At 45.5% G+C, this 13231-nt stretch overlaps 1 protein-coding gene across 4 annotated transcripts in view; it reads right to left on the minus strand.

Annotated features, from left to right (window-relative positions):
- CEP131 (centrosomal protein 131) overlaps positions 1 to 13231 on the minus strand; it is a 235245-nt gene that overhangs the window by 43187 nt on the left and 178827 nt on the right. For all 4 annotated transcript variants that reach the window (XM_029599216.1, XM_029599215.1, XM_029599219.1 and 1 more), the window contains 2 exons: positions 2457 to 2531; positions 1933 to 2075 (listed from right to left, as the gene is read on the minus strand). In XM_029599216.1, the coding sequence (XP_029455076.1) occupies positions 1933 to 2075; positions 2457 to 2531 (218 nt within the window). The remainder of the gene's footprint in view (positions 1 to 1932; positions 2076 to 2456; positions 2532 to 13231) is intronic.

The following is a 13231-nucleotide window of genomic DNA, read 5'->3' on the forward strand; positions in this document are numbered from 1 at the left end:
CATTTTCATGTAAAATCTGTTATAAATACACGGTTTTTAATTGTGTGTGAGGAGGGCATGACGAGGGTGGAGCATGCAAGGCTTAAAGTTTGCCTAGAGTGCTTTGGTAGGGGCAACAACTGAATGGGGGGGCCTAATAAGACTGCCACCTGGCATATGGGAGTACAGATGTATGAGGCTGATACTGACACCCTGTACCTGAAAGCACCGGAGCACAGGTTTGGTGTTCTTAAGAGGACTACAACAGATGAACAAAAATACACAGAGACAACAAGGAGCCTGGAATGTTTGCCAAAGGAGGGAAGACTGGCATTTGAAATACTTACTTTGGTGGGGAAGAGAACAGATTATGACCAGTAAACACTTAAAAGGCTATTATGTGAATCATTTACAATTTGAACTGAATATACTACTGTTAAAGACAACGAGACATTATGAAAGAAAAGTTCAATAAGCTGCAGAGTGGTTACCTTTTGTACCCCATGTCCATGAATTTTCTCCCCAGAATCCCCAACTGCAAAAATAGCTGGGGTAAGCTACGAATGCATAACAAAATTCAATTTTATGTGTGTATGTTTCTCCCTTATCCAACATATACCCCTGGGAGCACCCACTTTAACAATGGCTAAATATTACAATCACTTTATAAAACTGCTTGGCTGGATAGACTGTGTAAGATATACCAAACAATTCCAGATGAATGTTGGTATAAATGTGGACCATATTTGATGGGACTGTATACAAATACAGAAGTGCAGAAGGTTCTACAGGAGGTTTTATCTGTTCAAGTGATAAAGGATCCAAGAGGTTTTTTGTTTTGTTTTTTTAATCAATTTTCCTGGATGATGTGCCTCACAGGAAAATAAAGCTGACGGCACGGATTTTTTTCAGCTGCCAAATGTGAATTATCAGCACATTGGTGGAAAAGTGTTTGTACCCTCAGTTTGATTAAAGGCCTTAAAAATATGTACTATTTGGGGAAACTAACAGTGCTTCACCGTATTTGCTCATATTTTTAATTATGTATATAATCTTTGTAATCCATGGGCTATACATTTTTTAACTAAAAAAAAAAAAAAAAGATTTGCGTGACTCAATTTTGAAATTATGGGATCCATTTCTGTTTTTCAATCAACCATGTTTATGTAGACTAGAGGAAAGTGGCATTGGGGGAGAGGCTGGGAGGGTGGAGGGTGAATGGGGTATTGTACATGTAAAATTGTTGTTGATTTGCATTGCTCTCTAAAATGATAGCTTAATCTGTGTTTATTCTTGTATTTGCTGGAAGATTAATAAAATTATAATTTAAAAAAAAAAAAATGGCTTGGCTAATCTATCTGGGGCAAATTTCGTACCCAGGGATCTAGGTGCCTCATTCTGGGGTAAGTGCTGGTATCCTTTCAAAATTGTGCTTTATTTGAAAGGTACAAATAATAAACTTGAGAGATCTTCTGGAGAAACTGTGCAAGAAAAAAAATTCAGTGAGTTAATTTCCAAGACTGGCTTGAATAGTTTCACGAGCATTAATATAAGTGGTCATTTGTTGCACCTCACTGAGGAAGATCAGCCACAACAGACCACCATCTTTGTGAACCTGAAAGTTTCCAGTCAGGTACATCAGGTCTGCCTTTTGTGTAGTAAAAATAAGAGCATACGCAGGATTCCCCATTTCCACTTACCACCAGTACTGCACTCTTGAGAGAACTTCCTGTGAATACCAGGTATCAATCCTATGACAAACTCCAATCTGTAACCACCAGAGACTAGGTCTGGTTCTTGCTATCATCACCTGTCTCCCTAGCTGCTAACATTATAATCTGTGCTGTTACACAGTCACCATTCATATGTGCAGAGCAGAGTTTGTAGAAGTGACCAGTCTGCTAGCAGGCTCTAAGGTTCATAGGCTGGTTTCATGGCACCAGCAACACTTACCTGTTTTCGGCTGCCCGCTCACACTCCTCCTTGGCCGTGGACATCTCTGCTTCCAGGCGCTGGATAACTAGTTCTATTTCCTTGTCCCTCCCCTTCCTCACATCCTCTTTCAGCTCCCGTTCACGGGACAGCAGCCATGCTTCCTGGAAATATGGGTCAGGAAGCAAGGAATTAAACAAGAAGACAGGGATAAAACATTAGGAATTCAAGTCACAAAGGCAGAATTTAGGCTTTACGATATATAGAGGGGTATGGGGTGGTGAGAGAGGAATCAGTCAAGGTTTCCAGGAAGGTCTCTTGCACTGCATATTCCACACTAGTAGTGGGAGGTCCTCAGTGAGGATGCTGAAATGTTAAATCTGATGATGCCTTCTTTACACCGCTACAAATATAACACACATACAGAAAAACCCAGCACCAAGGAGCTCTCCCAACCAACACTTACTACCACCCACTGCTATGGCTTTCCCTCCATCATCCCCTTCTCAACGTTCTCTCTCAGAGCCCAGCTTTGTGGCCATCACCTCTTTCTTCATGTAGGTCTCCTGCCAGGCTTGCTTCTCAATATCCAGTCTCTCTTTCAGGGCTTTGGTCTCAGCCTGAAAGTGAAAAAAGTCTGGTCAGAGTGACTTTCTGCAGAGGTTTGTATAGAGGCTGAGGGGTAGTCCTTGCCCAGGCTGAGGCCAGGAGGGGGTGCAAAATAGAAGTGAATGAAAACTGTATTAATTCAGATATGAAAGTGTAGAAAAAAAAATCATGTACCATGCAATAGAAGTTAGTCAGAGCAACAAACACAGGACAGTTGATGAACTTTGTACTATCTGCTATAATCTGCAATACAATCAAGCATTAGAAATGCAAGGCAGGCATCCTCTACAGCAATGGTTCTCAACCCTGTCCTGGGGACCCCCCCAGCCAATTGGGTTTTCAGGATATCCACAATGAATATGCATGAGAGACAATTTGCATGTTATGGAGGCAGTGTATGCAAGTTTTCTCTCATGCATATTCATTGTGGATATCCTGAAACCTGACTGGCTGGGGGGGGTCCCCAGGACAGGGTTGAGAACCACTGCTCTACAGCATCCTCCTGTGCTCTCACAGCATCCTCCTGTGCTCTCACAGCAAATGCCTTTTTTTTTTTTGTTAATCCTCCTGGTTTGGACATGGTTCCAGCAATTTCATGTCCCCAGTGGTGTTGGATGATATGGAGCAGTGGAGAGTTCCGTATTATACAGATTTTCAACCTCAGCCAAAAGACCAAGGAACCTTCCTTAGCTCAGACCATGCACTTGGATCTTTGCTATAAGGCCATGAAGGTTAATGAGACAAAGTAGAAACTTAGGAAGGAGGGAGTTTGACCTGCTTTTGGATATGCTTTAGGATTTATTTTTTTTTGACAAACCCACAGCTCTCTCAGGTGTCTTATCTCTTTTTTCAGTGCCCTGAAATATTTAAAGTACTAAAAAGTGATGGGAGGCGGTGAGAGAGAGAGTTTAGGAGTGCTGAATGCATCGTTGTGTGCAAATATTTAGGCACCCTTGGTCAAAACTATATGTAAGTGAACAGAAGCTGACACAGCCTCTACATGATACAAAGTTAAACAGCAGCTTTATGCACTTAATGATTTTAATAGACTGAAAAAAAAACAATGACTATGGCATGTGCAAACGTTTGGACACTTTCAGTCAGTACCTTGTAACATCTCCTTTGGTAGTAATATCATCTTCCAAATACTTCCTCTTTGTTTTGAAATTTTTCCCTACTCTTCTTGCTGAACATTTCTAGTTCAGACAAATTTTTAAGTTTCCTTGTATGCATTACCCACAGTGTTTCAAAATTAGTAAGTCTATGGACTGAAGGCCATTCCAAAGCCTTCATCTTTCTTTGCTAAGTCCCGTTGAGAGGATCCCTCCGGTTATTCCAGCTACCACAAGAACAGTTCCACAACCGAGGAAGGAACTCTTAGACTGAAGTGTGGAGGAGTTCACAGCCCCGCAGGGTCAGGAGGAGAGTTGGTGGCAACTTCAAGCCCGAGGAAAACACTAGAGCAAATCGGTATGGAGGTAGGAGAATCAAGGGAAGAAGCTGCAGGTGCAGTGGGAGGAATCCCCACTAAAGAAATACCAGCAATGGTAAGACCGCAAGTTCTCTCATTTGAGACGCTGTGGGAAGCCATAAATGAAATGAGACTGTCCATATTACAACAATTGACTCCAGCTATGGAGCAAATTAGACGACATGATGAAAAAATAGAAGTTATTGCCAATACAAATGTGGAATTGGAGCAGCAGGTCTCCTCTATCTGGACTGAGATAAAAACGATTCAACAGTCGCAAGTAATGATGATGAAAGATAAAAATAATACAGCTTTGAAGTTGAAAAACTTTGATAACGTGGTAAAAAGCAGGAATTTGAGGTTTATAAACTTTCCACAGATACCATTAAGATCCCCGAGAGAGGTTTTTAAGAAGTATTTGATTGAAATACTCAAGGTTTCAGAGACAATGATACCACCAATAAAGATATATTATATATCTAAGTCCAGAAGAGTGGCCGCTGACCAAGGAGGAGATATGGAACTATTAAGACCAGTTCACGAGTAGTCTCTTATCTATCAGCAATTTTGGAAGCATCAGATTCTGAATTAGCTGTACCTGCAAACCTCATAGTGACTATGGCACTAGAGACTGACAGAGAATGGTTATTAAAATGTTTGAAATATAGGAATGAGAGATTTATGGGATGTATAATAAGAGCCTTCCCGGATGTCTCTCATGAGACTCAGAAGAGGAGAAAAGCATTCCTCTTGCTGAGACCTCAGGTCTTGTTAATTGGGGGGAGATATTTCCTCAACTTTCCATGCAAGTGCGTGGTTAAATATTTATAGAATACCTATGTTTTCTTTCAACCTCCCCAGTTAACTCAATGCCTAATGGGGAAAACCCCCATAACTCCTGCAGCACCCTGTTCAGGTTCCCCTTGTTGTGTTTGAGGCATAGTGGACCCTTGGTCACAGTGGAGATGACTCCACCCACGGGGAGGAGCCCCGTGAGGAACCACTGATAGGCTGAGCAGATAGACACAGTATGGAATAAGTCTTCATTATTCTGCCGTAGAGATGGTAAGGTAGGAAGGTAATGCACCAATCCACGAGGTGCCAATACGCTCAACAGGCTCAGTAGTGTAATCTCACCCAGATGTACAGGGTAGGCAGGAGTCCGCAGAGCGGGTAATGCTGCGACTGGTGGTTGGAGTTGGAGCGCTGGTTCGTAGAGGTACTCACGGAGAGCAGGCGTCTTCCTGAATGTAGAATGGTGGGACCGATGGTCCGTGGTACAGGATAGCAGAGGAATAGGCCCTCGAGGAGCGAGTACCCGGTAGTCTGATCCTGTAATGAGAAGAGAGACAAGACCCCCGAGGAGCGATTGTCTAGGTAGTGAAGCCCCGAAGGGTGGTAGAAGCGAAAGACCCCGTGGAGCGGGTATCCAAAGCTTCAGTAGGAGTGAGGCCCTTAGCAAGAGATAGCGTCTAAGCTGGCAGCTTAGAGCAGGCAGAATAGCGAAGAGAAGACTTTTCTAACTCGCTGGTGTAGCGGAAACGGAGGTTTGCTATACCCGGAGGTATTGATGTCGTGCGGTGGGGCCACCCCCGAGGTTCCCGCCATGACGTGTACTTGAGCGTCAGAGATATGCGCGCTCGTGCCCTAGGAGGCCACGGGAGTGAGCATGGAGGATGGGGACACCCATGCTCGTTTGAGAACGCCAAGGCACCAGAGACAGCTGTCTTGCCTAGAGAAGGAGAGAAAAAGGTAAGGCAGAGTGGTCGCAGCCGTCTGCGACTGACGGACGCAACACCCCTGGTCTCTCAAACTGGAAAAGAATCGCTGTTATGTATCTATTTCCTAAACTGAAAAAAAAATATTCTTATTCTTTCTTAAGGTTGTGAAGGATTCATCCCCATCCTTTTGAGGACTTTAAAATAGAGAGATTGAAATATATGATTTCTTGATTTAATGTTTATTTGTTATCTACATTGTATAAGTCAAATCTCTTGTATTTTTTTCCATTCAAGAAATGTTCTTGTAATTATTGCAAATTGGTATAAATAAAAAATTAAAAAAAAAAAAAAGAAATCTTGGTCAAATGAGCCCTCTCAAGGGCAAGCGGTAAGACAAAACTGATCTGGATCCTCATGAAGTAGTGGGAGTAAAGACAGAAGATGTTTGTGTTGAGGCCATCGCAACAGATCCCCATTCAATAACCTGATGACATCCGCATACCAAGGACATCATGGCCAATCTGGAGCTATCAGAATCCTGAGATCTTGATGCTCTGCATGCCATTTTAGAACTCTGCCCACCAGAGATGATAGAGGAAACACGTACAAATTTGCTTCTGAAGGCCATTCTTGAACCATGGCATCCAGACCAGCTGAATCCCGTTCTCTCTCTTAACTGAAGAACTGATGCACCTTTTCATTCTTGTTGGTTGTTGTATAATCCATGAAAGGCTGTCCCCACTTGTGCACAATGAGACAGTGCTTCCAGAAATTTTACTTGTGAATCTGAAACTAGTGATAAACTGATTACCAAGTAGAATTCTAGCTCTAGAGAGGAAAATTGGTTCTTACCTGCTAATTTTCGTTCCTGTAGTACCACATATCAGTCCAGACAGCGGGTTGAGCCTCCTGTCCAGCAGAGGGAAACAGAGAAAAACTGAAGAGGTATATCAGGACAGTGCTCACCCTGCGTCCCTTCAGTATAATTGATATCAAAGCAGCCAAAATAGCATTGAATAGAGAAACAGAATAAGATCAAGCAAGTAAACATTAACTTTGAAATTGAAACCGGAAATCCAAACATGCTCTTACACAACTATCAAAAAGCCGATACCTCCGGTGCCTTATAATTTGGATATCCTTCCGATGCCTTATAAGTCAGATAGGAAGTAGAAAATCCCAAAAGGAAACTGTGAATGAAAACTTCGAGCGGACGTGGCAATGTAGATGCAGTCAGGGTGGGAGTCTGGCCTGATCCGTGGTACTACAGGAACGAAAATTAGCAGGTAAGAACCAATTTTCCTTTCCCTGTACGTACCCAGATCAGTCCAGATAGCGGGATATACCAAAGCTTCCCTAAACAGGGTGGGACCGAGACAGACCCGCTCGAAGTACATGTTTGCCAAAAGAACCAAAAACCGGCGCCTGTACATCGAGGCGATAATGACGCGCAAAGGTATGTAGAGATTTCCAAGTAGCTGCTCTGCAGATTTCTTGCAGCAAGACTGACTCACTCTCCGCCCAAGAGGTAGCCTGAGAACGTAAAGAGTGAGCCTTTAAGCCCTCCGGAACTGTCTGGCCCCGACAAATATATGCCGACACAATCACCTCCTTTAGCCAGCGAGCGATAGTAGCTTTGTTTCCCTTACTCGGCCCGCTCCATAAGACAAAGATGATCAGAGACTCGAAAATCGTTTGTAATCTGAAATATTGCAGTAGGACCCTCTTCACATCAAGGCGCCGTAGGTCTGCGCCAGGCGTGTTCGCAATGTCCTCTGGAGAAAAAACAGGGAGCTCCACTGACTGATTTATGTGAAAGGAGGACACAACCTTTGGTAGAAAGGATGGGACTGTCTTAAGGGAAACCCCTGAATCGGAAAAGTGAAGGAATGGCTCCCTACAAGACAGGACTTGGAGCTCAGACACTCTCCTGGCTGAGCAAATAGAGACCAGAAAAACAGTTTTAAGGGTCAGATCCTTAAGTGTGGCCCACCGAAGGGGTTCGAAGGGCGCCTCGCAAAGAACGCATAGAACCAAGTTAATACTCCATGACAGACAAGTAGCCCGGACAGGCAGGCTCGAATGCTTAGCTCCTTTAAGGAATCGAATGACATCTGGATGGGCCACCAACGCGTAGCCATCAACCCGCCCTAGGAGAGAACAGAGCGCCAAAACTGTACCCGCAAGGAATTGAAAGACAAACCCTTAGAGAGACCATTCTGTAGGAAGGAGTGGACCTGGGACATCTGAACCTTGCGTGCCGGTACTCCGGACTCGCACACACATTCTCAAGCACTCTCCATACCCAAATGTAAGCGAGAGAGATAGAAGTATTACGGGCCCACAAACAACAGGGTGGAGATAAACTCCTCCTTATAACCCTTCTTCCTTAGTCGCCGCCGCTCAAAAGCCAGGCCGCAAGACAAAAGCGATCTGCCTGATCGAAAAATACTGGACCCTGTCGAAGCAGGTTTGGCAGATGGCCAAGGTGAAGAGGACCGTCCGTTGCGAGATTCACCAGATCCGTGAACCACGGTCTCCGAGGCCATTCCGGCGCTATGAGGATGACCGGTCCCCGTGGAGTTCTATTCTTCTGAGTACCTTTCCCACCAGAGGCCAAGGTGGGAACACGTAGAGGAGGATGTCATGAGGCATGGGTAGTAACAGGGCAACCACCCCTTCCGAGCAATGCTCCCTTCTGCAGCTGAAGAATCTGGGGGCCTTTGCATTGCTCAGAGTAGCCATCAGGTCTAAGTGAGGAACCCCCCACTTGCGCACGATCAAATCCATCGCCTCTTCGGACAACTCCCACTCTCCGGGGTGTAGATGCTGCCGAATCAGGAAGTCTGCTTGAGTATTCTCCTTCCCCGCAATGTGGGAGGCTGCCAGACGTTCCAGATGGTGCTCCACCCAGGATAGCAGCTTGCTGGCTTCCAGGACCACCGGACTCTTGGTGCCCCCCTGGCGATTGATGTAAGCTACCGTGGTGGATTTGTCGGAGAGGACTCGCACAGCCTTGTGCCGGATCAAGGGCAGAAAGGCCTCGAGAGCTAGACAGACCACTCGGGTCTCCAGACGATTGATGTGCCACTGGGATTGGATGGGGGTCCATCATCCCTGGGTAGACTGACTCTGACACACGGCTCCCCAGCCGGAAAGGCTGGCATCCGTTGTAACGACTATCCACTGGGGTGTCTGCAAGGGTATCCTCTTCAACAGGTGGGCGAGCGAGAGCCACCACTGCATATGTAGATGGTAACATCAGAAAGTGGTAAGGGCATCAAACTCCTCCGAGACAGGCTTCCAGTGGGACAGCAAAGCTTTCTGCAAAGGACGCATATCTATAGTTGATGCCATAGTGCCCAGAACTTGGAGATAATGCCAGGCTGTAGGGACAGAGAGAGATAATAGGTGTTGAACTTGACCCACGAGCTTGCGTGCATGGGCCTTGGGTAACAGAACTTTGCCCACACAAGTGTCGAAGCATGCTCCTAAGAATTAGAGGACCTGAGAGTGCTTGAGTTTGCTCTTTGAGAAATTGACTATCCAGTCAAGGGAGGTGAGGACTGACGAGACCCGGTTGACCGCTATCATGCATAGGTCCTCCGACTTTGCCTGAATGAGCCAGTTGTCCAGGTACGGGTGAACTAGGACTCCCTCCCACCGGAGGAAGGCTACCACTACCATCATGATCTTGGTAAATGTGCATGGCGTAGTGGCTAGACCGAATGGGAGTGCTCGAAACTGAAAATGTTGAAACGTAGAAATCTCTGGTGTTCCTGTCTGATCAGGATGTGAAGGTAGGCCTCCGTCAAGTTGAAAGAGGCAAGGAACTCCCCTGTACAAACTGCCGCTATGACTGCCCTCAGGGTCTCCATCCGAAAATGGGGGACCTTGAGGGCCTTGTTGACTCTGAGGTCCAGGATCAGTCGAAATGAGCCATCCTTTTTGGGGACGATGAAGCAGATGGAATACTGGCCGGATCCCTGTCCCTCGAGGGGGACCAGGACTATGGCACAGAGTGCCTGAAGCCTGTCGAGAGTCTGGCACACTGCTGGGCGCTTCCGAGTTCCGCAGGGTGAGATCAAGTAGAGGTCCGGTAGGTCTCGAGCAAACTAACGCGTAGCCTCTTTTGATCACTTCGAGGACCCTCTGATCTGAAGTAATTTTGGCCCATTCCTCGAGAAATAGGGACAGCCAACCACCTAAGTCTGGAATGGAGGAATGGGCCAGCTATATCTCATTGTGAGGGCTTTGTGGCAGTGACTTGGTACGTACCGTCTCGGAAGGGCCGTCTTCCCCGAAAGGAGTGAAACCATGCTGGAGATCTAGTGGAGGTGTTCCGATGAAAGGCTCCACACGGCTTGTTGTACCTGCGCTGCCCCCTGAAATGAGAGCGTGATGGAAAAAAAGATCTGGACTACTTGGGGCAGTCCTCCGGCAACTTATGGACTTTGTTGTCACCCAAGGATTTAATAAACTGGTCCAGGTCCTCGCCAAAAAGCAACTTACCCTTGAAGGGTAGAGTGCCCAATTGCAACTTAAGACGAGGAGTCTGCAGCCCAATTCCTCAACTAGAGGAGACGCCTGGCTGACACCGCTGAAACCATGGCTCTGGCTTGCACCCTGAGGAGATCATAGAGGGCATCAGCCCCATATGCAATCACGCCTTCCAGCCTTTCAGCCTGTTCCGCCTCTGCAGACGGAAGGTCCTGGGTGCTGAGTAATTGTTGAACCCACCTGAGGCTTGCCCGCTGCATGAGACTGCTACAGACTGTCGCTCGAACTCTGAGGGCTAGCACCTCAAAATTCCTCTTGAGATGCATCAACTTTCAATCCTGAGGATCCTTTAACGTGGTTGCCCCCACCTTGGGTCATCAATTTCGTGGCTGCCATGGAGGGTCCCTCCCTACCGGGCAGACAAACAGCACAGAGTCCATTGTGGGAGAGCTGGGAAGCCAGCTCCCCGCAGGCCAAGCAAGCCGCTGACCGCAGCATCAGTGTAGAGAGGGGAGAAACCACGCTGTCGGCAAGAAAATGGAGTAGACTCAGCTGTGCCTGGCTGAATACGAGCGGTAGCGAGGAGAAACCTCTGCTACGCTCCTTTCCCCTGCAAGTGCGGCTGCAATAGAAAGCGTGAACAGCTGTGCCTCCGATGGTCTCTCTTTTTTTTTTTGTAAGAAACGACGAGATCAGCTGATGACCTGTCAGCACCAGCCTACATTTATTCCATATCTTTAAAGTCAGTAGTGTGAAGGGGTTAGTAACCACACCTCCCCCTTCCTTTATGGAAAGTCCCCAACATCTTTGGTATAAAGTGGCCCCACCTGCTCCCTTTTTCTCTATGTTGACCCACTGTTTTGGTGTATGCCACTCCGACCATTCTGGAATCACTTTAAGCTGTTCCGCTTGATAATATTTTTAAAAATTTGGAATGGCCAACCCCCCTTTATCCTTGGGGCGGTGAAGTATCTTTCGTGCAATGCGAAGTGACCGTTTTCGCCATATGAAGTGAAACACCTTGGTGTGTAGGGCTTTCAGGAATTTTATAGGGAATTCTATGGGTAGTGTCTGAAACAAATAAAGCCACCTGGGTAAGACATTCATCTTAACTGCCACTCTCCCCAGCCAAGAGAGCATATATGGAGCTCCAGATCTCAAGATCCTTGGTTGTTTTTGCCATCAAGGGGTTATAATTTAGAGCAAATAATTGTTTCCAGTCCGCTCCCAAGTGAATACCCAAATATTTAATACTATGCACATTCCATTGAAAGGGAAAATGAGCCTTAATGTTAGAGGCCTGATTATCCGAAAGGGAAAAATTTAAAATTTCCATTTTCATTATATTAACCTTAAATCCGGATATGGAACTGAATCTGTCTAGTTCTTGAACCAATATTGGTAGCATGAGCTGGGGTTGAGCTATAGAGAACAGGATATCATCCACGAATAGTGAGATTTTATATTGGTCGTGTCCTATCATAATCCCCTTGATGTCAGCATTGTTTCGAATAGCTGACACCAATTGTTCCATAAAGAGAGCAAACAGCAGGGGTGAAAGGGGGCACCCATGCAGAGTGCCCCTGCTCAGTTCAAAAATAGCAGAGTAAGATCCGTTAACCTTAATGCATGCCTTGTGTGATGCATACATAGCAGTTAACCATGTCCTAAAATTGTCCCCAAATCCTACTTTATGTAATACACGGAATAGGAACCACCAATGGACCCTATCGAAGGCCTTTTCTGCGTCTATGGCCATTAACACAGATGGAATCTGCTGAGCCCTAGCCTGCCACATCAAGTTAACTATTTTACGCAGATTGTCCCCCGCTTGCCTACCGGGTATGAAGCCCGATTTATCATTATTAAGATGAGTAACACCCTATTAAGCCTACTGGCCAGAAGTTTCGCAAATATTTTTAAGTCTAAATTTAAGAGGGATATCGTCTATAAGACCCACAAAGAGACTTATCCTTACCCGGTTTAGGCAAGATGGTGATACCTGCCACATCCATGGAGGGCAGTAATTTGGGGCTCTGTAAAAGATCATTATATACTTTTTGTAGATGTGGAATAAATAAGTCCCTAAACTTTTTATAGAAGAAGCCAGAGAACCAGTCAAGGCCTGGCGCTTTGTGAGGTTTAAGTGAGGCTTTGGCCTGAAATATCTCCCCCTGAGATATCTGCCCATCCAAATTAGATGACTGTTCTGCCGTGAGACATGGCAACTGTACCCCTGCCAAATAGGTATCTATATCACTATTAGAGATTGGTTGCTCATTTGTATATAATTCCTGATAAAATTGCACAAATCGGTCCCTAATACTCTTATTATCCATGACATTTTTGCCCTGTAAATAAATAAATAAATCTTTAAAATTTGGTTTTGAGAGATTTAGTGTTTCAATTGTAATGTCTAGCCAACAATTTGCCCGGTTTATTTCCCTCAGCAAAATAGTTGCATCTAGATTTATCCAATTTATCAAGTATCTCACCATCTAACATGACTCAGAGTTCATTCCTTTTTTTATACAGTTCCCACAAAATCCCCATGCTCCCCTTGATTTTATGTTGTTTTTCCAATTGGGTGATATCCCTGATCAAGTCAAGACGGGTTTGCTGAGCTATTTTTTTTGCATGCGGACACTTTGGAAATCAGCTTTCCACGGATAACTGCCTTAAAGCCATCCCAGAGTATACCAGGAGATCTTCCCCATTATCCTTGATAAGAAAATAATCTTTGATGTCTTCCCGTATGGCCTCACAAAACTGGCGGTCAGAGAGCAATGTATTGTTCAATCTTCAATACCTGGTCCCCGGATCATCTGCCTGCATTCAGAATGACCCTAAGATGGGCGAGTGATCCAACCAAGTGATAGGCCCAATCTTCATTCCCTTACATCCCACACACCAAGGCTTGCTTCCTAACCAGAGATCAATACGGGAATAAGAGCCATGAACCCTAGAATAAAAAGTATAATCCCTGTCCGTGGGGTGTTGAAGTCGCCAGAGGTCATGG

The sequence above is a fragment of the Rhinatrema bivittatum genome, chromosome 4, assembly GCF_901001135.1.
Source record: "Rhinatrema bivittatum chromosome 4, aRhiBiv1.1, whole genome shotgun sequence".
Taxonomy (NCBI): Eukaryota; Metazoa; Chordata; class Amphibia; order Gymnophiona; family Rhinatrematidae; genus Rhinatrema; species Rhinatrema bivittatum.